At 35.1% G+C, this 27,663-nt stretch overlaps 1 protein-coding gene across 2 annotated transcripts; it reads left to right on the top strand.

The window, feature by feature from the left end:
• Nucleotides 1–941: 941 nt before the first annotated feature.
• On the top strand, nucleotides 942–26,918 carry TMEM209 (transmembrane protein 209). Of its 2 annotated transcripts, XM_031939056.1 has the most exons (16): nucleotides 943–1,278; nucleotides 9,576–9,712; nucleotides 9,811–9,869; nucleotides 10,200–10,331; nucleotides 11,434–11,666; nucleotides 12,758–12,962; nucleotides 13,620–13,795; nucleotides 14,729–14,800; nucleotides 16,352–16,448; nucleotides 17,783–17,908; nucleotides 19,285–19,382; nucleotides 19,771–19,885; nucleotides 19,982–20,079; nucleotides 20,679–20,752; nucleotides 23,576–23,667; nucleotides 24,532–24,645. In XM_031939056.1, the coding sequence occupies exons 2-15, from the start codon at nucleotides 9,576–9,578 to the stop codon at nucleotides 23,628–23,630; spliced, it is 1,677 nt and encodes a 558-aa protein (XP_031794916.1). In that variant the 5' UTR covers nucleotides 943–1,278; the 3' UTR covers nucleotides 23,631–23,667; nucleotides 24,532–24,645. The 2 variants fall into 2 exon arrangements, with proteins under 2 accessions (XP_031794915.1, XP_031794916.1); XM_031939055.1 differs by lacking the exon at nucleotides 23,576–23,667 and having other exon boundaries at nucleotides 942–1,278; nucleotides 24,532–26,918.
• Nucleotides 26,919–27,663: the final 745 nt, after the last annotated feature.

Here is a 27,663-nt window from a genome sequence, read left to right as displayed (position 1 = left end):
GAGTTTTTTAAAATATACAATTTTTGTATATTTTGTTGTAAACTATCATCAGTAATAGATATCCCTTCTGGTTCTGTTCTATGGGAAAATCATTTTCAAAATAAAATGGGCTTATTGAAAGCAAAATTTGTAATTAATTTTGATCATATAAATATAGAAAAAAAAATCTCAGCATACTATGATTTCAATTATCTACGCTACAATTTATCCCTCTCTTCCTCAAGAATTAACTTTTTCTGTTAGACCGACACATTTCAAAATAGCTCTTATAGCAAAATGTTCTCTTCTCACAGTTATCTCGAGGTATTTCCCTTGCATAGCAACTAGCTGCAGTTCCAGCCTCGGGATCAGAAGATGTGAGTACAAGTCCTGCCAGGCTGTGTAACCAAACAAGTTACTTAACCTCTCAAGAGACTTCACATTGCAGAACTGTTGCCTGTCTGCATTTACCAGTGCGTAGGGGGGGAGAACGGAAGGTATCTAACAAAAAGTGAAATCTGAGACAATCCCGCCCCCCCCCCCAAAAAAAAAAAAAAAAAAAAAAAAAAAAACCAGAAACATTCGAACTGAGACTGACGGGTTACAAGAGCTCTCGAGATCCTATACAGCGGAAAGGCACTAGCTGACGAAGCCTAGACTAGTTTAAACTAGGTAGCTAGTTTAAAAACTGAGGGGAAGCTATTTAGCGAAATCTGCTCCAAATACGGAAAGCATCCACAGGGCCCGGGCCAGATCAGTCCAGCGGACAATCGGACTGAGGCCTGAGGAAAGCAAACGGCCGCAGGGCCAGGAACCGCGGAACTTGCGGATCCGTTTCTGTTTGAATTTAACGCGGTGCGTTTTATTTATCATCTTTAGTCTGTTCAAGGTTTTTAAAGTAGACCGTCGACCCCCCTCCAACCCTGCAGCAACAAACAGGGAAAGGCGAGCCCTGCCTCGTTCGAGCTCCTCCCGTTTCCGTTTCCTCCCTTCTCCAGCCCGCCTCCTTCAGGAACTTCCTGCGTTACTGCGCAGGCGCCACCCTACTAGCCACACGTGCGCGCACGCGCTTCCATTTCCAAGGCAACGCTCCCTCCTCTCGCAAGAAGAGATCACCGTCGGACCCTTTCTCCCCGGCCCCCTCCCTCCCGCGCTCTATTCCACCTTGCTCCCGCGGTCCAATTTTCACGTTTTGATTGGCCCCACGCCCCGGGGCTGGGCTTCCGCGAGCTCACGTGACTGTGCGCAGGCGCAGGCTGAGAACCGGTGCCGAGTCGCGGCTGCGGGAAGTTGAGCACGGTGAGTGGTGTGTGTGTGTGTGTGTGTGTGTTCGCGTTTATTTTCCCTCTCGAGGGAGGGGGCGGAGGTTCCGCTGTCTGCCGGGCTCGGGGGAGGCCCGGTCCCGGGGCGGGCGCGGGCGCGGCGAGGCGCGCGAGGCTGAGGGAGCCGCGAGCGGGCTGTGCCGAAGCGAGGGCGGGAGGGCTCCGGAGGGACTGCAGCGGGTCCCCGGGTGCCCGGCTGATTTAGGGAGGAGGCCCCGATGGTTAGTTAGCTGGTGCTTTGTGGCGTGGGCGGCTGGGAGCGGACGTCTCGGTGTGAGGAGGAGCTGGGGCCGCCTACGTGAAGGCCTAGCTGTCCCAGCGCGCGGCCAAGGAAGCCAGCCCCTTGCGGCAGAGAGGTTAGGCGACCTACCCAGGGTCCCACAGCCTTTAAGTACCGGAGGCCGGCTTAAGTACAGGAGCCCTCGATGCCTCCTGACTCCCGGGCTGGGGCTCCTAAGCATCTTGGGCCCTGGCGTGCGTCACCGCGTGTATTATTAAGCCGAAGTGAGCCGCCCCGCGCCCCCTGCCTCCCCCGCTGCGCCGGGGCCAGTTCGGAGCCGGCTTGTGGCAGTGATAACTAACGATCTCGCGCGGTGCCAGCTAACTTCCCAGCCGAATTTGTAGCTGTCTGTCAAAGCACCCTTAGTATCTACTTTAAAGACCTCAAATGAAGTCTCAAAAGTATAAAAAGTCAACTGCTATTATCTTCTCCCCCAAAAATGGGTGTGTTCCTCACCAGAAACTGCGTATTTTGAGTATGGGGACACGGGTAAACAACAATAAGGAACATTTATGAGGGTCTTTCTATCACCACTCCGAGAGATATAAAACTCCTTTATATTTTTTTCCCCTGAGGCAATTGGGATTAAGTGACTGCCCAGGGTTACACCGCTAGGAAGTGTTAAGTGTCTGAGATCAGATTTGAACTCGGGTCCTCCTGACTTCAGGACCATTGCTCTATAGACGCTCCTCTCCTATACATTTTAATAAATGTAGCTCAAGAGTCAGTGCTTGGGGGAGTGCAGAGGGTATCTCATAAAAAGTGAAATCGGAGACACTTGAGTCCCTCCCCCCCAAAAAAAATCAAGAACATTCGAACTGAGACTGACAAGTTAAAAGAGCTGCCGAGGTTCAGTGGAAGGGGCGATTTCTTGTCACTTGCTAGTGAAACCTTGACTATTTTAAACTAAGTAACTAGTTAAAAACATTGAGCTTTAATAGCTACTGTGTTCCAGCCCTAGTGTTAGATTCTGGAAAACAAAAATTGAAACAGGCTTTACCCTCAAAGAGTTTACTTTCTATTGAAGAGAAAGAACTGATACACTATTGAACTTATGTGCCTGGCACTGTGCTAAGCATTAGGAATAGATAAAAGACCAAAAAAAAAAAAAAAAAAAAAGAAAGTAAGGCTTGCTGCAAAGAACTCACATTTATTTATTTATCTATTTATTTGATTTTTCCCCAGTTAACATTCAAAACAATTTTTTTAACATTTTAAGATTTTTGAGTTCTAGATTCTCTCCCTTATCCCCAACCACAATTTAAAAACCACATATGAAGTTTTACAAAACATTTCCATAAAAGTCGTTTGAAAACACAGATCTCCCATGCCTAATGAAAATAAAAATCCTCAAGAAAAATTAAGTTAAAAATTTAGAGAAATAGAGAATGCTTCGATCTGTATTCAGACACAATCAGTTCCTTCTCTGGGTGTGGATAGGATTTTTCATCGTGGGTCTTTGAAAGTAGTTGTGGATCATTGTACTACTAAGAATAGCAAAGTCATTTACAGCTGGTCATCCCAGAACATTGCTATTACTTTCTAAACAATGTATTTCACTTTGTTCATAGAGGACTTTCCAGATTGTTTGTTGTTTTTTTTTTTCCCTGAGAATATCCTGCTCATCATTTCCCAGAGAACATTAATAACATCAAAGAAATTTGGCTTCAAAAAAATTTTTACAATTATTATTGCTAATTGTATTTCCCCCCATCCTCTCCTTTTATCTTGTTCCTCTTCAAAAATGTTTTGCTACTGACCACTCCCTCCCCCCATATGCCCTCTCTTTTATCACTCTCTCCCCTTCCCATATCTCATTCCCCTCCTATTTTCCTACAGAGTAAGAGAGATCTCTAATACTCAGGAATTGAACATTTTCATGGAACAGACAAGGTATAAATGAGATATGTATAGGCAAAGTCTAGGAAAATCATCTCATGGAAAGGTACCAGCTAGCACTAAGGGAGACATAATGCAGAAGGCAGGATTTGAACTGTGATTTCAAGGAAGCCAGAGAATCAGAAATGTCCAGCTGCTAGAATATATCAGGCATAAGGAATAGCCAGTGCAAAAAGTGTTGAGTGGAGATAAAAGTATTGTATTATAGGAACAGGAAGTAGAGCAGTGTAGCTAAATCGTAGTTTATGTAGAGGAGAGTAAAAGCATAAAACTAAAAAGCTAAAAAAAAGACCTGGTTGCTAAGAACTTTAAATGCCAAAGAGAGGACTTTATATTTAATCCTGTGGTAAGCAGTGAGCCAGCAGAGGTGACATATTCAGATTACAGTTCATGGAAAGATCACTTTGCTGAGTGGAGGATGCATTAGAATAAGAAGAGATTTAGGACAAAATCAATAAAAAGCCTACTGCAACAGGCCAAAAGTGATAAGCATTGAGTAGTCTTGTGAATGGAGAAAAGGGGGTGTCTTTAGAGATATGAAGGTAGAATTTGACAACAAATGGATATGTGAGGAGAGTGTTAGAATTTAAAGATAACACATTAAGATTATGAACCAGGCTGACTGGGAGGATAGTGGTACCTTTAACAATAACGTTGGGAGAGGGGAAAGATAATGAGTTCTATTTTTGAACATGTTGAACTTATGGATATCCTATGGGACATCCAGATATTAATGTCCAAAAAACTCTTGGTGATATTACTGATCTTAGGGAAAAGATTAGGACTGGATATATAGGTTTGGAAATAAACTCCCTAAAGATAGACTATTTTTAACCCATGGCAGCTGATGACTTTCCATATGAAAGTGTATATAGATGAAGAAAAAAGAATTCAGGTTAGAGCTTTGGAGGTCATCCTAAAAACCCATAAAGCAGATTAAAAAAGAAAGAATAGATTGGAGGAGAATCAAGAAGAACAATATATTATGGAAACCCAGAGAGGAGAAAATATCTAAAAGAAGCTGATAAGTAGTGTCAAGTGCTGCTGGATAATGTTGAATGAGGAATGAGAAAAAGCCATTAAAACAAGCAATTAAGAGATCATTAGTAACTTTCAGAGGGTAATTTCAGTAGAATGATGAGATCAAAAACCAGATTGGAGAGTGTTTAGGAAAGAGTAAGAGTAGAAGAAATATGAGAAATAGTACTTTCTTCAAGAATTTAATAAATGAAAGGGTAGCTAGTAGTAATGATAGAATAAAATTGGAGGTTTTTAACTGTGGGGAAAACATTATAGATAACCGGAAAGAAGACAAAAAGATAAGATTAGGAAGAGACTGAAAGTGCAGGTGATAAATGAGCAGTTTGCTTGAAAAGATAAGAGAAAATGGGATGGGGTACTTTTAGAGAAGTTTTTGCCTGGGCAAAAACAAAGGACCATCCCTTAAAACTAAAACTAAGTGAAAGGGGAGGTACTGAGAGAGAAGAAAGAAAGAGGGAGTTGTCAATCAATGGCTTCAGTCTTTCTCTGAAATAAGATCCTTAGCTGAAAGGACTAAAGGAAAAGATTCAAAGGCTTGAAAGGGGATTAAATGATTTGAAATAGTTGCTGTGATGAATGGAACAACAAATTTACTAGGGAGGTATATGGCCCCCATTTGAGATTATATTATTATTATATATGCATATATGTGTTATTTACATTATAATATAAATTTGTAATAGACCCAGTTAGTAATTAATATGACTTTTTTTTCAGCACCATGTGAAAAGGAAGAAAGGACTGGCAGCTTATGGGCATAATTGAAGATTGGGAGCAATAGGAGAAAGGGGCCAAGGAATTTGAGAATAAAAGTTCATATAGAATTGGATTTTTTGAACAATCACTCAATATAGGGAAGAAAGGCTAGTGTAGACAGTGATGATTTGGAAAAGAACTGAGAAGGAAAGAGAATGGAAGTTATATTGAGATTAAAGCACAGGGTTAGGACTCAGGCATAGGCAAAGATGAAATGCTAGAAGATAATGATCAGTTAAAAGAATTTCAGAGTTCATGAACATGGAGATAGACCAGTATAGATCTGATCATGTGACTACAACTCCATTGGCTTCCTATTGCTGCTGGAATAAAAAATTAACTGTTTAGCTTTTAAAGCCTATGTAACCAGGCCTCAACTTACTTTTCCAATTCTTTGTACATTTAATAACTCTAACTCCAATTACCAATGATCTCTTCTGATAATCTCTCTGTTCTCAACCTTCTCAACTTAAAAGCTGCATTTAACATTATTAACCACCCTCCCCTCCTGGATATGCTTTCTTCTTGAATCTTCATGATGCTGTGTTCTCCTGGTTTACACCTTATCTGTCTAACTGCTCCTTCTCAATGTCTTTTATTGGCTCTTCGTCCTCACAGTGCCCCTTAACTAGAGATCTTCCCCAAGGTACCATCCTGGACTTTTTGGTATTCATCAGTTCTTGTAGGATTTTTTATTTTTTTTAAATAGCCACATGATTTAAGGAAGATAGATTGAGAAACTATACAACTAATTCTAACAATATATTATTGTCATGACTAATATGGAAATATGTTTAATATGATTGTATATGTATAACCTGTATCAGATTGATTGCCATCTTGAGGAGGAGGAGAGAGGTAGAGAGAAAAAATGGAAATCAAAATCTTTTTTAAATATAAATTTTGTATAACTATTTAATTTAAATAAACAATATAAATATAAATGTCAAAAACTCATAAATAAAAAAAAGTTGCTCAAAAATATCTTTAGAATTGTCTTTTTTAGTTCCAAATTTTCTCTCTCCCGAATGAGAAAGCAGTCAATATGATACCCTTCTACATGTGAAGTATGCAGAATATTTCCATAGCTTTAACTATCATCTCTATGCAGATGGCCCCCAGAATGACATATCCAGCTCTATTCTTTTCCCCCCAAGCTACAGTGTCAGGTTACCAATTATCAGACATTTCAAATTGGATGTCCTTAAACTTCTTAAACTCAGCATATCTAAAATTGAATTTAATATCTTAACCCATAGACTCTTTTCTTCCAAACTTCCCCACAGTTCTGTAAAAAGCACCACTATCTTTTCAGTGTCTTAAGGTTTAATAATTTCAATATTACCCTGGGCTCTTCACTCTCTCCCTCTTCCCATATACCCAGTCTTTTGCCAGATTTTAACATTCCTACCTTCTCAGTGATTCCTCCGTCTAACTTCTCTTGATTCACACAGTTACTACCTTAGTTTGAACTCATACCTTTATTATTGCAATAGCCTTTTAATGGTTCTCCTTGACTCATGTCTCAAACCTTTCAAGTCCATCCTCTAAACTGCTACCAAACTAATTTTTCTTAAGCAGAAATCTGACCATGTGCCTTTCCTAATCAACTAACTCCAATGGCTTCCTATAACCTACAGAGAAAAATATGAATTTTTTTAGTTTTTAAAGTCCAGCAAAATCTGGCCCTAACCACCCTACCTAGCTCCTTTGAACATTATGTCCTCCCTATACTCTGATTTGGCCAGACTGGCCTCTGAGTTCCCTTCTCATGACAGTCCCATCTGCTGTTTCTGTGACTACCCTGGCTATTCCTTTTGCCTAGGATTCATTCTACATTTACCTCTACCTCTTAAAATTCTTCTCTAAGATGCAGCTCAAGAAACTTCTTCTGCATGAAATATGAAATCTTTCCTGAGCCCCTGTTAGTAGTCTTCCTCCAAAACTACTTTGTATTTAACTTGTATTGTGTATTTATTGATTTTATAATATAAGCTCGTTGCAAGTAGGGTGTTTTTCACACTTTGTATTTCTCTCTAGTACAGTGATTGGCACATTTCAAACACTGAGTAAATACTTGATGATAGAAATTAAATACCCTAACTTTCAAGTTTTTCACATTATTCAAAGAATTGTCGATGTGTATATTGAAGTTGGCCAAAAGGAACACAAGAGTTAGGGTTGAAAGACTGAGCCATACACTGAACTCACTGAATAAGAAAGATGTAAATGAATTTGGGGGAGATGTCAGTAATGACCCTCCTCCCTCAAGTATCTGGAAATTTGTAGGACATGAACTTCAAAGGAGGAGATATTCTTTAGTTGTGGTGGTAGGAAGAAACTGTAAGTAACTGGTAAAAAGCATTCCAACTCTACCACCATAATTAGTGAATGGGGATAGAGCAGTCCATTTCACTTTTGGACAGTTTTAATTGGAAAGTGTTTCCTGCATCAAGCCTATGACAAAAATGCAGCAGTACTGCAAATGGTGATTGGGATTGCAGTGTTGTTAGGAGAGAGATTGGTGTTGAATTTAACCATGTCTGAAGGGGTACATCGAAAAAGGAGAAGTTTGTATAACAGCAGCTAGCAGATAAAAGTCCCTGGGATGGACTTCATACAGGAGGGTAGCATTTGAACTGAGCCTCAAAGGAAATATAGGATTATATGAGGAGGGCTTATTAGTCTTCTCCTGTTTAAGTTGTTTGTTTTCATTGTTAATAATGATGGAATTATATTCCATCACAGTCATAAACTTCCCTTTGTTCAGCCGTTCCCCAATCTGCAGGCAACCACTTTGATTGCAGGTGTTTACTACCAAAACAAGTGCTCTTCTGGATATTTCTGTAAATCTGAGATTTAAAAAAAAAAAAAAAAAGCTTTTTTAACTCCTTGAGGTTGATCTCTGGAGCGAAATCTCTGAGTTAAAAGCATGCAGAGTTTTTCTATCTGATGTGATCTTTGCCAATTTTCTCACAAAGGATATGAGGTGAAGTCCCAAAGTCACATTCATTTAAATTTTTCTTATAATTAGTTATGTGGAACAGTTTTTCATATTGTCATTAATAGTTTGTGTTTCTTTTGAGGGCCATTTGTCCTTATCCTTTGACTAATCTGTGTAGCTTTTTATCTATTAATTTCCTCTGTATCTTATTTGGATATTAGACTCTAATCAAGAGGTATTTGATACTTTTGTTTTTCTATTCTGCACTTTTAAATTTCATATAATTTAAATTTTCCATTTTTATCTTTTGTTCTTTCCTCTTTTGTATTCTTTACTTGGTTAAAATTTCTCCTATTAGCCACTGTTGGCAGAATTTTGGAGTTGGAGAAGACCTTAGCCCTAATCTAGTCCAATCCTTACATGAAAGGAATCTCCTGCTATACAAACTATGCAAGTGGTCATTCAATCTCTCTGCTCAAAGAACCTGACAGAAGGGAGAACCTACTACTTTTCAGAGCAGTCCATTTCACTTTTGGACAGTTTTAATTGGAAAGTGTTTCCTGCATCAAGCCTAAATTTGTCTCTTTTCAGCTTCCACAGTTGCTCCTGATTCTTCTCTTTGGAGCTAAACAGATTTTAATTCCTCTTCCATATGAGAGCCCTTCAGATACTTAAAAACAGCTGTTATATATCCAAGTCTTCATTTCTCTAAGCTAATCATAATCAGTTTCTTGGATCAATCCTACTTTGATGTAGACTCAAGACCCTTCACCATCCTGATCTCTGACCTCCTCTGGATAGTGTTCAGTTTAGCAATAGTCTTTTTAAATCCTGATGCACAGAATTGAATATAGTACTGAGGTTAACGTCTGGCATGAAGAGAGTATATTTATTACATTCCTATGCTTTCTTCAGAACAAGATATATTCGGTTTCTTGGTTGTTTTACCTCACTTCTGATTGAGCTTTCAGTAACTAAAACCCTCTGATCTTTTTCTGAACAACTGCTGTCTAACCATTCCTTCTTTATCTTAGGAATTTGCCTTTTTTATACCCGTGTAAGACTTTTTACATTTATCCCTGTTAAAAGTCTGTCGTCTTAAATTTAGCCCAATAGAAATTATTTTGAATCCTGACTCTGTCATCCAGTGTTTAAAACTGTTCCTTTCAGTTTTTTGTAATCACAGGATGAGCACAGATCTGGGGGTACTTACAGGAAACTTCTTGCTATGTTGCCATTGAGCCATTAACAACTTCTCTTTGAATCTAGCTACCCATCTAGCTCTGAATCCAAAATAACTCCTCTCTAAAAAACGTTTTAACAATGGTATTCCCTTAATTTTGTCTCCAAATAGATGCATAGAGAACAGAGTCCCTCTGCTTCCCTCATTGATAGAACCATCAAGATGAGAAAAGAGACCGAAGCTAGGAAAGTAGTTTTAGCTTGGGGACTCTTAAATGTTTCTATGGCCGGAATGATATATACAGAAATGTAAGTCCATTAAGTAGCATAAGAACAAAAATTTTTAACTGTGTGAAAATGTTTTCTAAATTTTAGAAGATAATTTAAAATAATTTTTATTTTTTTAGGACTGGGAAATTACTAAGTTCGTACTACAATATTACATATTGGCCCCTCTGGTATATTGGTAAGCTATTCCTGTATTGTGATGTAACTTTTGTTTACTATTGCATAAAAATTAAGTAAAAATGCAATTCAGATTTGACTTTTTTTGAAAATTGTTTTTTGAATGGGATGTTCAAATGATGCAAATTCATTTTAATCTTTCTGGATAATGAATGGTATATGCTATACTATTGTGTACATTATTTAGTAGAAAATTAGGCTGGGAGCAATAATGGGATGTACAAGTGAGCTGTTATTTTTACAAGTTAGAGTTTTGTTTTTTATTAAAAATTGGTAGGGATGGTTGTAGGGTGCTTGTTTTGTGTTTTAATTACCTTGTGTTTCATTCCAGAGCTTGCACTTGCATCTCTCTTCAGCCTGAATGCCTTATTTGACTTCTGGAGGTATTTCAAATATACTGTAGCACCTACAAGTCTGGTCATCAGTCCTGGACAGCAAACACTTTTAGGTTTGAAAACAGCTGGTAAGTGTTTTATATTTCTTGATAAAATAAGCAACAGATATCTCTTACTTTCAGAAGTTTCTTTTTCAAAAATCTTGGTATTGATGAATTATCCAAACCATCTAATCTTCAGGTCCCTGTCTTACCCTCATCTAAATCTAAGTATAGAAGACAGATTATTGTCTTTTCTAATTTATATATTTGAAGAAGAATTTAATTACATTTTGAACATATTAAGTTTGAAGTGTTAGTTTGAAGTGTCTATAAGACATGCAATTGAAGGTTAATTAGGAAAGTATAATAAGAAATAGATAAGAAAATAGAGCTCAGGAGAGAGATTAGATAAGAGTTGAATATGTTGATTTTTCAGACACTTTTTTAACTAATACTGTTCTTGATATTTTCCCCTAATTGCTTATATTCTCCTACTTTGAGATATCCTTCAATATGAGCTCTTAATATTTTCAAATCTATATTGTCTCCAGCTTGTATTTCTTCTGTATTTACTTGGTGTGATCCATTTATTCCTGACTTCATTTTCACAAGTGCCATTTCTACTTCCTCATAGCACATCAGGCACTGATAGCCCCATGTGGTTCCTTGATGATGAGTGATGCAGACAAACATGTCCTATTTTGTACATATTTGTTGTCCTTTCACTGTAAATGTTTTGGGAGTAATCTAGCTTTTTGTAAATTTGTTTGTGGACGTTTTACTGTTTAGTTAAACAGAACTGCTGTGATTTTCTGCTATCCTGTTCTACAATTAACAATAAGTGCCTATAGAAATGTAAGCTGTTTTATTGTTTTTTTAACAGACAAAACAACCCCAACCATTTAAATCTTATCTCCAAAAACTTTTTCTTTCTCTTGAGTATTTTGTTGACACTTTTTAAGGTAGTATTCTTCAGAGTTTTTTACTATTATAACATTGACTTTTTATTAGAATTTTAAGATACCATAATTCTTAAGCTTCTAAATTAAGCTCTGGATATAATGTAGTTTTTGTTCTTATTTAAAATAACAATGCCTTTTCTGACTTTGACTCCCCAGAAATAGACAATTAGCATATTAAATACCAAAGGCTTCTCACTTCTATTTTTTGCATTTTCTTTTTGTTGCAGTTGTGCAAACCACTCCTCCACGAGAATTGGTGGCAAACAATATCCCTCCTTCCACACCCTCTCCTCCAATACAGGGTCAAAGTGTGCTGAGTTATAGCCCATCTCGCTCTCCTAGTACAAGTCCCAAGTTTACTATGACAGGATATAGCCCTCAGCTTCAAGGTCTGTCATCAGGTGGCAGTGGTTCTTATAGCCCTGGAGTGACCTACTCACCTAGCAGTAGTTATAATAAGGTAAGCCTTTTCTTTTGTTTACTAAAGGAGAAACATTTTAGCACTATCTCCAACATTGAATGTACAGTGTTCTTCATACTGGTATTTTGCCACAAAGTCATATTTAAAACAAACAGAAAATTATCTCTTTAATACTAATGTCTTTAGCCCCTGTTTTCTTTATACTTTATCCTATTTTCCTACTTCCTCCTGCAAAGCCTTTGGGTATCCTCCCAGAATTCTAAGAGTCTTGTCTTTCATGCCCTCTTGTTTTATCTAAGCATTTTTCCAGATAAAAACAAAAGTTAGGACTCTTCAACCCAGCTTGATGGCCGTTCTCCAAATCACAGAATAATGAGGGTTGTTTAGGTATTCATAGTATTTGTCCTAGTCATACCATTTTGGTCTGATAGGACTAGAAAAAAGAGATGGATATTAGAGGATATTTGGTTGCTTGAAGCATATTATTGGAGAGCATTGTAACTTAGCCACAAAAATAATTGTTTTGTTGTAGTGTGTATTTTGTATTGCTTGTTATTAGAGTAGCAGTACCTAGAAATAAAACTTTCTCATTGTTGTTGTTTTTTAAATATATTTTTACATTTAAACTTTTTAAACAAATGTCTGTAGTAAAATTGTTAAATCTGATTCTAGGAACAAATAAGAGAATTTTGTGAAAATGGAAGTTTTTTGAGGTAGCACTTAGAAAACTTGGGTAGAGTGGGTCTTGTGCACATGGTATATTTGGTATAAGTCCTCATTAACTTACTTTGATGTCATCTTTATATTATATTGCTTAGCATCTCCAATTTGAATACTGGCAAATTGTACTTGGATTTTTATTTTTCATGAAAGGAATGGTAACTTACCATAACTTACAGCAATAATCTTCTTTCAGTTTATTTAGTGACCTCTGTCTTTTTATTCTTTCTGTCTTGGACCACCTCACCTCATTGTTAGGAATATACTTTACAAAACTTTAAGCACTAGAGAAATAGGAGTTTGTAATATAAATCCAGATGAAAGGGACTCCCTTTAAACTAGAATAAGAGGTGAAAAAAGTCTTCCTGTATTGGTTTTAGCTTTTAAAGTAAATCTCTTCTTCCAAATAGGTGTCTGGTTATAGCCCTTCCCCCAGTTCTTCTCCATACCCTACCACCATCGGTCCAGCAGAGAGCTCTGGCCTGAGATCTCGGTTCCGTGCCTCACCGACTGTCTATAACTCTCCAACTGGCAAAGAAGACTATATGACAGATCTCAGAACCCTGGACAATTTTCTTCGAGGGGAAGAAGAGAAGCAACATAGGGTCCAGCTGGGTAAAAGAAAATGATTTCACTCAGTCATAATAAAATTGGATTGTGGTATTTGTTTTTTCAATATACAGGGTGACCAAAAGAATATGCCATTTTCTCTGGGAGGCATTGGGAGACAGTGGAAAACAGAGAGTAAGCAGTAAGAGTTTCTAGCCCCATTTGCTGTTAACTAGCTGTGGAACTTTGGGCAAATCATTCAATCATTCTGGGTCTCTGTTTCCTCATTTATAAAGTAAAGTTGTACTAGATTTTTCCAGGAACTCTTTGAACTCCTAAATTTTATGATTCTATGAGCTGAAATAACTCAGTTTTTATTGACATATAGCCCCCAGTCACTATGCATAGAACTCTATGCTGAGGATACAGTGGTAAAAATGATACAGAGCCCCAGCTCTTTTACAGCCTTCTAGAGCAAGATAAAACACACAAAAATTATGTCATGAAGTAAATATGGGGGCAAAGAAGAAATGTGGTAGTAAGTATATAATCTCTAGTCTCAGCAGTTGCTTTTTAATTGGGGGAAGAAATGTTACAGACTCAGTGAGGATAGTTCCTTTGAACATAGGACCTATTGTAATGTTACATAGTGGACACTCATCTTTTGACCTGTTGTGACAATAATTATAACAAAACTGATGCTTACTAAATTGATGATTATAGGGAGTACAGATTCTACCTCACCTTCTAGCAGTCCTACTTTCTGGAACTATAGTCGTTCCATGGGCGATTACGCACAGACGCTAAAGAAATTTCAGTACCAGCTGGCTTGCAGGTCTCAGGCCCCAAGTGCTAATAAGGATGAAACTGACCTTGGTTCTAAACAGGCTGCAGAAGAGGTAAATGAAAAAATGATGGCTTTATATTGCAGATCCTAAAAAGTTCTTGTTTGTTCTTTTAAAAATATCTTAATGTCAACTTTTAACTTAAAGAAATATGGGTAGAGTGCTAGGATTTGCATTGGAAAAGCCTTGGGTACATTTTCTCTCTCGTGAAATCTAATTGTATGACCAAGAGCAAATTATTTAATCACTATATGGCTCAACTTTCTTGTCTCTAAAATAGAAATGATAATACCTATAATATCTACCTGATTGGATAGAAATTATTTTGTGAGGCCCAAATGAGTAAAATGCTTTGTACACTTGAGAGCCCTACTTAAAAATCAGTTATACGTATACTGTAACAGGAATCATTGATTGTCTGGCATACTTGATAAAAAATAGAAAATCTACTATTCACCAACTAACATTTATTCAATGCCTACTATGTGCCAGGTATAATTTCAAGCTTTAGAGATACAAAGAAAGGCAAAAAAGCAGTGCCTGGAGATAATGGACTGGTATTCTTTGTGTGCCTTATACTAAATCAGGTTGTGCTTTATATTATGTTTGTCAGATAGCAGAAACTACTATCTCAGCAAAAGTGTTTTCAACCATCATGTTTGGTGCCTTATAGTTGGCATACACTGGTATCTGTTCATTTACTTAGTTGTACAGTTTTTGTTACTTTGTTTCTTATATATATGTCTGTTTTTGTACTTGTAACTCGATCATTTAAAAAGTTAGGGATGAATAGCAACTCATAAGTACTTACAAATGAAATATCAGAACCACAGTAATTTAAGTGATCTTTCTATATACCAGTTAAAGATTTTCTCAGAATTGATTAGATACTTTTAAAGTTGTAGAAATGAGAATTATTACGGTCTCTGGTAAACCCTTTCTACATTGATTGTCCTTTTCAAAGCACATACTACTGTTTTTGAGTAGGTGTGGGCAAGAGTGACTATGAATCGACAACTTCTTGATCATATGGATTCATGGACTGCCAAGTTTAGAAATGTAAGTTCTGTCATTATTCTAATGCAAAGTGTGGTTAATATGTCACTGTTGTGCATAAGGGTAGATGGAGCACCAGACCTGAAGTCAGAAAGACTACTTCTTGAGTTCAAATCTGACTTGAGACATTTATTAGCAGTGTGACCTTGATCTGGGCAAGTCACTTAAACCTGTTGTCCTCAGTTCTTCATCTGTGAAATGGTTGGAAAAAGAAATGGCAAAACTACTTTAGTGTCTTTGTCAAATAAACTCCAAACAGAATCAAGAAGAGTCAGACATGACTGAAATGAAATATTTGTGGATGGACTAATTTTCAGTAACCATCTCACACCTATGAGATTGGATAACATGACAGAAAGGGAAAATGACAAAAGCTAATTGGTATGTGAGAAAATAGGAACACTGACATACTATTGGTCGAGTTGTGAACTGGTCTAACCATTTTGGAGAACAATTTGGAATTGTCCCTAGAGGACTATAAAACTGGGCATACCCTTTGACCCAGTAACACCATTACTAGATCTATTTTCCTAACAGCTCATTTTGTGGTGGCAAAGAATTTGAAATTTAGGAAATGCCCAACAATTGAGAAATGGCTGAATAACTTGTGGTATCTGATTGTGATATGGGATACTATTTAAAGTAGGATGCTTTCAGAAAAATCTGACTTATTTGACAAATAATGACAAGTAAATGACTTATATGAACAGATGCAAAGTGACATGAGCAGGACCAGGAGAATATTGCATACAGTAATAACAATATGGTAGTGATCAGCTATGAAACATGTAGCAATTCTGATCAATACAGTGATCCAAGACAGTTTCAGAAGTTTCATCATGAAAAATGATATCCACCTCCAAAAAGAGAACTGATGGTCTCTGTATGTGAAGTAGTTATTCTTTGCTTTTTTTTTTTGGTTTGTTTTTCAGTATAGCTAATATGGAAATGTTTTGTGTAACTTCACATATGTAATTGATATATCGCTTGCCTTCTCAATGGATTAGGGAAGGAGAGAATTTGAAAAAAAAAATTGTACTTTATATGCACAAAATAATAAACATTTATTAAGTGCCTGTGTATCAAGGCACTCTGCTAGGCGCTGAGGAAAGAAAGTAAAAAATTCTACCATGAAAAAAAAATTGTATTTTACTGGACCGATAAAACACATATACAAATATTAAATGAAATATTGGAAAAGGGTGAGCACTAATAATAAAAGGATATCAAGAAAGGCTTGATGGAGGAGTACCATCTAAACTGGGTTCATCAAATTAAAAATGAAAATGGGAGAGCTCTGAGAGCAGTATCTACAATTGGAAACTTGGTGAACAGAAATAATTTAGAATATTTAGAATTTATTCTTTCCTTGGGTATTCTGTCTCAAAAGCTAATAGTAAGTCAAAATTTATTGTTGCTCTGAAAAGTAGTTTTGACACCTTTAGTTCTAAAACCAAAAAGTATTCATTTGACAATTGCCTTCTCAGGGCAATAAATCTGTTATCTACAATATAGTTTAGTTCTTTATCATGTTACTTTAATTTTTTCTAATAGTGGATCAACGAGACAATATTAGTGCCACTTGTTCAGGAAATTGATTCTGTCAGTACACAAATGAGAAGAATGGGCTGCCCAGAGCTACAGATAGGAGGTATGATCAAAAGTATATATGAGTATTTCTATTTTCTTGAGTACTTATTAGAAAATAATTCTATATTGTGAGTAGGTTATTTAGCCGATTTCATTTGACTCCTCTGCACTGACATTGGAGTTTGGGAGATAAGAAGGACGACATTAATGCCCAAATGTTGTTAATTGAGAAAAGCAATTGTTAATTAAAACAAATTGAAAACCTCTGGGAGTTTTTAGATTATTTTTAAAATTATCCTTTTGCTATTACTATAATAATAAATTCTTAGGCAGACTATATGTTGTGATTCTTCTTTCATGACATATTCCACCATGAAACTGAGTCTGTTAGAGCTCCAGATTTCAGTGGGACTGATTCACTGTTAAAATTGTGCTAAAATATGCCACTTTTCATTAACCCAATAGTATAATGAATGTATTACCTCAGTAATTTTTAAATCAGCTATATTTAGATTCTCATCTACTAAAGAACAGAAAGAAAAAAGAAAAAGTGACTACGGTACTTCAGGTGGCTATGTCCTCTTTTTTATCATGTACTCTAGCAAAAGGCAATAAAACTGATCAAGAGAGAAGGGAGTACCTACTCAGATGAAATTGTAGATCTTTGTAAAAAAAAAAAAAACTAAGAGCAAAGAATTTTGGATTGAATCAGATCTCTGAATAATTGCTCTTAGAAATATTTAGATTGTTTTATATTATACAGTAGCTCTTATAATCAGGGTGTGCCTTAGCCATTTTGTTTTCTATGGACTATAAACAGAAATATGACTGCCAAAATATATAATGTATTTCCAAGTCTCATTTCTTAATCCTACAATGTGGTTTTTCAAATCTGTTTGCCTTTTTTGTCTTTTAATATTTTATTGGCTTAGTAGGGTACCCTTTCTTGATTAAATTTTTTTTTATTTACAAAATAACCACTTATTAATACAACAGGCAGTTGTCAGTACAAGTTTTCAAGTATTATCTACTAAGGGATTAACAATAAAAATGTCATATTTATATTTAAATGTGTGTGATAACAGGTTTTTCTGGTACATAACTGCATAAAATTTCTCTGGCTAATTGCTTATATAGTTTCAGTCTTTAGGTGATAATCTATAAATGAAAGAGTTATTTGTTAACATTTCTTCTGATGTATTAAGTCAGTAGATAGTCACTTATCCTTGGTGCCAAGACAAACCCTAATCCCATTCTGTAATAATTTTAAAATAAAATAATATTTGAAGATACTTCTTTAAAGATGTTAAATAGATTTGCATCATAATGACCTGTGATATGTGATTTTTGTTATAATAGAATTTCTTCTCTCCCCTACCTCTTTATTTTTTTCAGAAGCCAGTATTACTAGCTTGAAACAAGCTGCCCTGGTCAAAGCCCCTCTCATTCCAACCTTGAATACTATAGTGCAATATCTAGACCTTACACCAAATCAGGAATACTTATTTGAAAGGATCAAAGGTGAAGTATTATTTTGAAGATTAAAAAAAAAAAAAAACTTTGAAAATTAGCTACTTTATTACCTTAAAGAAGCCATGAAAGATTAAAGGGAGGTGGGGAATCCAATATTTGTGAAATAATCATAAGTCATATGTGTAATTGTGTTATTTTTCTTCACTAAAGTCCTACTCTGATTCATCATTGTGATACAGAAGTGACTGTGGTTTCTCAGAAACTTCAGGTGCGATGTCTTGTAACAGACTTTATCTGTCATCCAAAGACCAGACTAGCTAAATTTAGACACACACATTTCTAGAAGGTTGGCTAGAAGTGTTGAATTTTATAGTCATAGCAATTCACAGAAACTATCTTTTAAGATATGTTGTCCTCAGTCAGTGGAAGAGAATCTATCTGTAAGCATAAAGTCATGGCTTGTGTTAAGGACATACACATATCCATGCTTGTTCATCCCCAGCCTCTGAGCTTGTGTTCACATAGATGTGAAGCCTCTAGTGGTGATGAATATTGACAACTTGTCTGTTACTTCTAGACTGGGACACAGAAGCAATGAGAACATGGTCACACTTAATATATGTCAGAGAGGACTGCCCTTCACTTTTACCCTATTACCTCTCTTGAAGAGAGAGAAAGAGAGAGAGTGAGTGTGTGTGTGTGTGTGTGTGTGTGTGTGTTCATGTACATTAAACTTCAAGTGAAAAGACTGTCTATCAAAGAGATCAGCATCTGCTCCAAAGCATTGTTGCCAGGTGAGAGATTATGACAGGAGCAGGACTAACACCTATGGCTGCTTTCATCTGCTTCCCTTTTACATCCTGCTACTTTTTAATTGTGTCTCTATGTTTGAAAGCTTTTTAGTCACCAGTATAGAAAAATTAAGTTTTCTATATGCAGATATGTGGGCACTTGTAATATTTTGACATTATTTTTCCAGAATACTAAAGATGGACTCACTCCTTGGTGTCTTTCACCAGAAGAAAACATCCTCAATGCTATTTCTCCTAGCTGATTTGTATTTTTTAGAATAACTTAATCATCTTTAATGTTACTATTTTTCTTTCTTGGATCATTTTTGCTCTGCCTCCTTAATAGCAGGGAGGTATGATTTAGTAAAAAGTAAGCTACCATGAAAATCATTAGCTCCTCTGATACTGAGACATAAAGAATTGCCTTATTCTTCCCTATGTGGTGAAGTTGTGAAAGAAAATCAGTATTATGAATAGTATTTTTAAAAATTGTTTTTGCAAAATGGTTTTCATTGTTTTAAATAACTTCTAGGAATCTTTTTGGGGCTTACTTTTTTGTTTTGTTTTTAAAGAAAACTTTTCTGGAGAGATACTATCTCTAAATCATCTTATATCAACTCTATCCAATCATAGAACTCTCCCAAGGTGGTTGTATGAGCTCATTCCGATGGAATAGAGGCGGGGATTTCAAAGCACGAAAATGGGATACAGACCTGCCTACTGATTCTGCTGTGAGTCAATATGATTGGGTTTTAAATAATTTTGATTAAATTTTTCTATGCTCAAGAGATTGTTTTATCTCATAATAAGAATTTAAAATGTTTATATTAAAGCAACAGCTAGAAATTACATATATATGTTCTTAATTTGCGTTCTTTCTAGCTATGTCAGCTTGGCTAAGTTCAAACCAATTATCAAAAATATTAGTTTTTTATTACTATTAATTGCATAGATCAAATATTAATCATTTATAATAGCATTATCATGCCTTTTTTGGAAGATCTAAGTTCTAGAAGAAAATTTGTCCTAAGTCTCTTTCCATTGTAATCATTGTCCAAATTAATGATGAATCTATTATTATTGATTGCCATTTTCTGTACTGATTACTTTTATTTACAGATCATTATGCATGTATTTTGCACTTACCTCGACTCTAGACTACCTCCACATCCTAAGTATCCTGATGGAAAAACTTTTACTTCTCAGCACTTTGTTCAAACACCAAATAAACCAGGTAGAGAATTTTTTTTTGAAAAAAGCTATTGGGATTTTTAGGTGGAATATCTCTGTTCTAAGCTTAACTTTCTTTTTTCAAATTGACATTCTGCAGATATTACAAATGAAAATGTTTTTTGCATCTACCAGAGCAACATTAATCCTCCCCATTATGAGCTAATTTACCAGCGTCATGTCTACAGTCTTCCAAAGGTATTTTTGTCTTTTGTATTTATCATACATGCATTTTGTAAATGATGCACTATTTTGCCTTTGAAAAAATATTCATTCAAGTTTATGAAATTAAGAAATGTTTTATTTACAGAATAATGCATTACTACAAATTAACACCAAAAATTCACTTATATTTATAACTAATGACAATTTTTTCCACTATCATGTTTACTAAGACCTTTTACATATAACTACATTCCTAATTCATGATCGCTACCAAATTCCAGTAAAATACATATACAGTAACTTAAAAGGCTGACAAAAATGTTGCCAAATAGTAGATAACAAGTATTTATATTTAGTGCATCTTTTGAATGTTAAAATCTTTAGACAGTGGGAAAAATTGTTGGGTGTTTTTTTTTTTGTTTTTTTGTTTTTTTTTTAAATATAGGCTAGTTATATTTCTTCCTTTCCCACCTCTATGTAGCCATTTGCTTAGCAGCAGACTGTTTTCCTATAGGGTACAAGGAAATAAATCTCATTTTGTATCTGAATTATTGGGAACTAAAGTATTGAAATATTGCTACAAGGTTGAATTTTCATGAATTTTTTTCTTAATTTTTTTTTTCTAAATTCAGGATAGGAATAACATGTTCCATACACTATTGATGTTCTTATACATCATAAAGACCAAAGAGTCAGGAATGCTTGGGTAGGTATAAAGAGCTATTTCAAGCACAAACACTTCTTTTTAAATGGTTTCTTATATCTTACTTTTTCTGTTGAGCTTCTGTAGTTATTTCATCATTATTCACCCAAAGCCCTATTTCCAGTCAGTGGATATTAGTGCCAATTTTATTAAATTGTTGTTAGAATCTTTATTGAAATGAAACTTAGGTAGTTGAAATATATTATTCTTTATTATCATCACTATTTCATATGTAATATAATCCAAGTCCAACAAATTTGAGGCAGTGCTATACAATATGGTTGATTATTAGATGGCACCAAGATGGCAGAATAGCATAAAGAAATGTAGTCCAACTTTTCCAACATTACCCTTCCATAAAAATCCAGAAAACATATCAAATAGAGAAGTTTGGGGCGGGGGGGGGGGGGGGGGGAGACAGGAGGGAACCCACAGCAAGTCATTTTTCTAGCTCAGCTTGGCAAGAGAAAGGTGAGAGGTCTGTGGGAATGGAATTTAGCCAGGACCATGTTACATACAAAAACTTTTTTTTAAAGTTTTTGCAAGAATCCCAACAGGGCCCTCACCTTGTGCAAGGTAAAGCAACAGGTGCCAGGTGGTATCTCTGTTGCTTACTGAACAACTCTGAATCATATATTCAGGTCTGACTGAGGAGTGGGCTAAACTGAGGGATGACAGTCCCTGATAAGCAACAGTCACAGGCTGTAAGCTGTTAACAAGTTCAGAAGTTGTGTGATTCAAACATAGGAAATGAGCAGGGTCTCAGTTCTAACCTTTAACCTAGTGTAAAGCTTACAGCAAAATAACCTAAGGGGAGGAGAACCTGTATTTAGGTCATTCAGAACCCGCAGAGCTTTCTGGTGCCAGAGTGTCTCATTCCTGTACAACCTATTGATACTTCCAACCAGAGACAAGACAGTAGGATCCAGACCTAGATTAGTAATTTGTAGATCAGGCACAGAGGGCAGTGATCAGACTTTGTCCTGGATTACACCTGTTAGAAGCATTGAAACCTTCTCAATCCCCAGCCTAAGATATCCATGAAATCCTTGAATAATATGGCACTTGATACCCCAAGAAAGTATGAGAGTCAAGAAAACAAAATGTCATGCTAAAGTATTGCAGGCCATGCACAGAATCTGACCCTAACAAAGTAAAAAAACAGAAAGTAAGAAGAATGAACAACCTGCCACCCTCCTCCTCTCCCCCCCCCCCAAAAAAAAATAAGTTATTATACCCAAAGTTAATATACCATATTATGGTGACTGAAACAACTAAAAAGACAATCTATAAGAAAGATCTCAAAGGAAAACACAGCTTGGACACAAGTTCAACTAGAATTTTTGGAAGACATAGAGCAAGAGTTCTTCTGTTTTTATTTCTAAAAGTGATTTTAAAAACCAAGTGAGAGCACTAGAGGGGGGAAAAAAAGACCTATAGAAGAATAACTTGGAACAAGAGATACAAACATGTCCCAAGAAAGAATTGCTTCAGAATTTTAAATAAAGAGACATAATTTAAGAATCATTGGACTACCAGAAAGCTCTGACAAAAAGAAAAGCTTAACCATCGCATTCCATAAAATCATAAAAGAAAATTTCCCATTTCCCTCAGAACTAGTGAGCAAAGTTAAATAAAATCCATTGATCACCTCTTAGAGGAAACCCAAAATGAAAATTCCTAAGTGTGTTATAGCCAAAATTTAGAACAGCTTGGTTAGAGGCTAAAAAATGTTGCAAGCAGACAGAAATAAAGAATTCAAGTACTGAAGAGCCACAATCAAGGAGAATAGATTACTATTTTTTCCCCCCATGGAGAAAATATTTTAATTAAAAATTTCACTCACACACACACAAAGATCAAATATAGTCTTGATAACTAAACCAGGGAGAGTAAAAATAAAGGAGGAAAACTGTGAACTTAATATCTCTCATGAATGTAAATAAAATATAAGCAAAGAGACTGTAGCAACATACCACAAAGATTATACATTGTAACCAGAATAGATTTATATTGGGAATTCAAGGCTGGTTAAATATAAAGAAAATTAGCTATATTAATGACAATACCAACAAAAGACACAATTATTTCAATGGAAGGAGAAAAAACTTGTGACAAAATGCAATAACAATTCTTTTGGGGGCTTGTTTTAAGCTACAAAGCAAAGGAGTAAATGAACCTTTTCTTAATATAAGTTAATAGCTATTTAAAACTAAGAACAAGTATTACAATGGAAATTCATTGGAAATAAAAAACAAGGCTATTGTCACCATTACTATTCAGTACAGTACTAGGAATGCTAGTTATAGCATTAAGAATAAAAGAAATCAAGAGAATAAGCATAAGCAAAGAGAAACAATTTTTTTTCTTTTTTCCATAAAATGTGATGGTTTACTTAGAGAACCCTAAAGAGTCATCTGAAAAACTAATTGAAACATTCAGCATCCCAGAGTTATGGGATATAAAATAAATTCATACAAATCATCAGCATTTCTATAAACAAAGTCCAAAAAGAAGATAGAAAATTAGGGTTACAAAATGCTTCACCCAGATTGACATCTAAATAATTGGAGAAATATTAATTTCTTATGAATAGGCTAAGCCAGTGTAACAAAAATGACAATACTGCTAAATTTATCCAATGTCCTCCCAAAGTTTATTTTACATGACAGAAAAAAATGACAATTCATCTGAAAGAACAACCTAGCACTGTTATCTTTATAATAACTCATTTATATTGTTCTTCTGATTACCCAAATTATTGTTTATGGTTATAAAAATAAAGTTAAATATCTGGATCCATTTAAATTCTTTTTATCTTTACAGGAGGGTTAATCTCGGCCTCTCAGGAGTAAATATTTTGTGGATTTTTGGGAAATAGTTCGCTCAATCACTTTTGATCTTCTTTATTTTGACTGGTAATTAATGGTGGGGGGGAGGAGTGGGAAAGAGAGCTAATAGTACCAGATCTCAAACTAGACTATACCAATGAAGCTACCTTGTAAGGTATAGGTGGTTTTCAATGGTGTTGGTGAGGAGTGAAGTGGGAAAATGAAGTTCTTCAATCAAGGGGAGAAGTGATCAGAGAAGGTAAAAATTTTTATTGTGGACTGCATCTTGCAGAAAGATGAATTTCTGGAGATAGTGAAATCCAGGAAGTCTGCAGGTAGAAAATGATGAGGTGAATTCCCTAGTCATTCTCATAGGTAAATGGGGAACGTGTTTTTCAGCAAGTTTCTCTGATAGGTCTTATTTCTAAGTTATTTAGGAAACTCATTCAAATTTTGTTTGTTGTTGTTTTTGCTGAGGCAATTGGAATTAAGTGACTTGCCTAGGGTTACACAGCTAGGAAGTATTAATTATCTAAATCTGGATTTGAACTCAGGTCTTCCTGATTTCAGGTGCGGTACTTTATCCATTGTGCCATCTAGCTGTCCCACTCATTCAAATTTATAAGAATAAGTGTCTTTCCCCATGATAAACGGTCAAAAGATAAGAAGAAGCAGTTTTCAGAGAAAGAAATCTGTGCTATCAAAAGTCACTTGAGAAAATGTTCCAAATCTTAATAGAAAAATGCATATTAAAATAATCTAAGTTCCACTTTATTATACCCATCAGATTAATATATTTCTAAATACAAAGCAGAACAATATAGCATTGTTCATCTTTATAATAATAACTCACATTTCAATTAGTACTTCTTATCAAAGTTGTTATGGTTATAAAAAGAGACAAATATATCCTGGACCAAAATCCACTGAAACTCTTTTTTTTCTTTCCAGGAGAGTTAATCTTCACCTTTCAGGAGTGAATATTTTGTGGGTTTTTGAGAATAACTCATTTAAGCTCTTGATTTTGAGCTCTTTTGACTGGATCAAATAAAAATGTCAACCTTTTTGAAGATTCTAAGACTCCTATTTCTCCATTCTGGAACAGAATATATAACGCTCTGGACAAAATGAAATCTGGGGTAGTGAGAAGCTGCTGTTTTTAATTTTGACATCTTCTGGAACAAAAAAAGATTAACTTTGGTTTGCATATATTTCAGGTTTTTGTAACTGTCTGCCATAAATATTGCCCTCTGAAGTTCCTTTGAAAAAAAATGTTACCCTTTTAATAAACTAGGGTTTTTTGGAGAGCTTCAGAAATGAAACCAGTCCATAAGATTGCAAAACTTCATACCCAAGATAGTTTCACAGTATGTTTTCAATTTTTTGAGTATTTTGGCATAGGTTAATATCTTAAAAGATAGTAAATTATGAACTTGGTAATTTGTCACCAAATTTCTTGTCTTATCAATCACTCAAAATATAACAGCTTAACTTTTGGTTAAAATTAATTTATCAAGATAACAGTGCTGTTTAAAAAAAAAAAAAGATTTTGATATTAGCTCCAAAGAATCTGAATATAAGTTAAATTTGAAATTTTGACAATTTCATTCAGCTCTTTGGTTAAGCTTCTCAGGGATATTAAGGATACATGAGTTAAAAAAAAATTTTTTTATAACATTGATTTTAATGACGCAAATATACCATCACAGTATTATTTGAACATTTCTGTTTTTTAAGATTAAAAGCCTGCCTATTTAAAACTCCCAGGAAAAGGTTTAATGCCAAGAGGAAGTAGATTTTATATGTGTGTGTGATTTCTTCTTTCAAAGAAAGGGAGAAAGGAGTAGATTGTAGATAATTGGATATGAATATGGTAAATGACATTAGAAAAGAAACAGAATTGCTGGGATCTAGCATAGATTTATAAAAATCTAGCATAGATTATCAAAAAAAGTTTGATACGTCATATCAAACTAGTTATATTTCCTTGTTTTGACAATATTACTACATCTGGGTATTGTTGCAACTGTATCTGGATTTCCTAAATGCAAGGCATTTAACTTTTTAGATAAGCTGGAAAAATATGGATACCAGTCTAGTTAGATTTTTTCATAGCTGGTTAAAACCATATGCAAAGAATGATCAAATTATCAATTGTTCTCCTAGCAGAACTCTAGCAACATACTACAAGACTCTGTCTTGCTCTGTTTTTATCAGTGAATTCATTAAAGACATAAAGAGGTATGTTTACAAGATAGAGCTGATAGAGGCTAGCTAATTGATGGGTAGTAGAATCTTAATTTCACTTGATAAAATGATGGGCTAGATTAAACTCAATATAAATTATTGGTAATTATGACAGCTTAAAAAGCTAATGTGATTTTAAGGTGTATTTTCACTTTTATGTAATTCTCTAAAGTTTACAAAGCACTTTTCTTACAGAAGCCCTGTGAGAGATATATTAATGCAACTATGTTACCCCAATTTTATAGAAAGGGTAGAGAATATGTTCATACAATGCTTATAAGGGACAAAGCCTAGATTTGCCCCATAACTACAAGTCCAGGCTCCTTCCACTATATTTCCTCTCTAATGTCCCCAAAAAAATTATTTATCCAATTTGACTCAGCATCAATAAGATTAATGTGATGTATTTGTTTTAGCTTAAGAACATTAGCTGGTCATGTCTTGGAAGAAAATGTGAAATGAAGTTGTTGTGAATATATTAAAATTTTCAGAATTCAGTAGATGGTGATAGAAAATGTTGTAAAATAGTTGGTGAGAAAGTGAATATTATTTGTTTTAAGATGTGTAAAACCAGAATATTCTTTCCTTTCCTTTATGTCTTCTACCCAAGATTTTCAAAAAATTAAACCCATGATAGATTTTATTTATATTGACATATTGGCATGTAAAGAACTGGCTAGATAACATACTTAGAAAACAACAAAAAATGTTTTCTATGAGTATGAAGACTATAGTCTTGTGTATTATTGAACCGTAATTGGACTTTGACTTAAACATATGTGTTTTTATTTCAGTTCCATTCTAAGGTTAACCAAGTTTTGTGCATTACCTAAATAACTGAGGAATCTGTTAACTTTTTAGTATTACTACTGCTACTAAGAACACTGGGAAACAGTTGAACTTCTAAAAGAATTTCAGTGTAGTAATGGTGGCTTGAGAGCTTTGTTTTAAATGAAAGAATTTGGATTACATTGGTAGTATGTCATCTTTCAATTTCTAAAAAAAAATTTTTAAGTGTATTTGCTGTGTTAACATTTGTATGTTCTCTTTTCTTTAAATTTCTAAAAATTAAAAATAGTATCTTAGATGTATCACTTGAGTTTTGGTTATGGAATCGGTCTACTTTTCTATTTAGAAATTATGTTCATTTTGTTACTCTTTTCGCCCTCCCCCAACTCAGTATTACATAAATCAGATTTTTCCTATGACAGCTATGTCCTGGGATTGAAAATTTTAATTTCATTTGACTGTAAATTTTGTGTTGCTTGACTGATATTTAACTCCCATGGTAGAAACCTCATTCATGACTTTATCACAACTACTACATCATCTGCAAAAGCCTGGATTATTTCTTTCCCAGCCTCCCTACCTCCACCCAGTATGCTGCTGGCTTTCCTCACTTGTCCATATCTCAAAAATGTAGAGCCACTGAAATTCCCTGGTGAATCTGGGATTAGTACTAGGTTTTTCCATTCATTACCAGACTGTTCTATTGCCTTAAAAGTGAAATTGAATGGGAAAGCATTTTTTTAAAACTCCATACCAAGATAAAAAGCAAACCATTTAACCTTTTATTCTGAACCTTAAAAAAGACCTCAACCTATTGTTCTAATTATAATTTCTTCATATCCTAACATGTTACATTCAGCCAAAATGACCTAAATTCACCATTTTGTTTTCTGGCCTATGTCCTAATCTCTGTAAGACCTTCCACCTTCCCATGCCTTTTCTTATTTTATCTAATCCTTAAGACCTATTTCAAATCCAGTTGGAATTAATCTTCCTGCTACAGTACTTTATATTTTGGTATGTAAATTGTCATTTCCCAAAATTCCT

The sequence above is a fragment of the Sarcophilus harrisii genome, chromosome 5 (assembly GCF_902635505.1).
Source record: "Sarcophilus harrisii chromosome 5, mSarHar1.11, whole genome shotgun sequence".
NCBI classification, from domain to species: Eukaryota; Metazoa; Chordata; class Mammalia; order Dasyuromorphia; family Dasyuridae; genus Sarcophilus; species Sarcophilus harrisii.
Note: the sequence above shows the minus strand (reverse complement) of the source record. Positions and strands in the feature narration are given on the sequence as shown.

Bases quoted from the DNA above. Each gene is read 5' to 3' on its own strand.
- TMEM209 (XM_031939055.1), top strand. From the start codon at position 9,576: ATGCATAGAGAACAGAGTCCCTCTGCTTCCCTCATTGATAGAACCATC. The intron at 19,383-19,770 runs GTGAGTCAATAT...TTTTATTTACAG, and splicing joins ACCTGCCTACTGATTCTGCT to ATCATTATGCATGTATTTTG. The intron at 20,080-20,678 runs GTATTTTTGTCT...TTCTAAATTCAG, and splicing joins ATGTCTACAGTCTTCCAAAG to GATAGGAATAACATGTTCCA.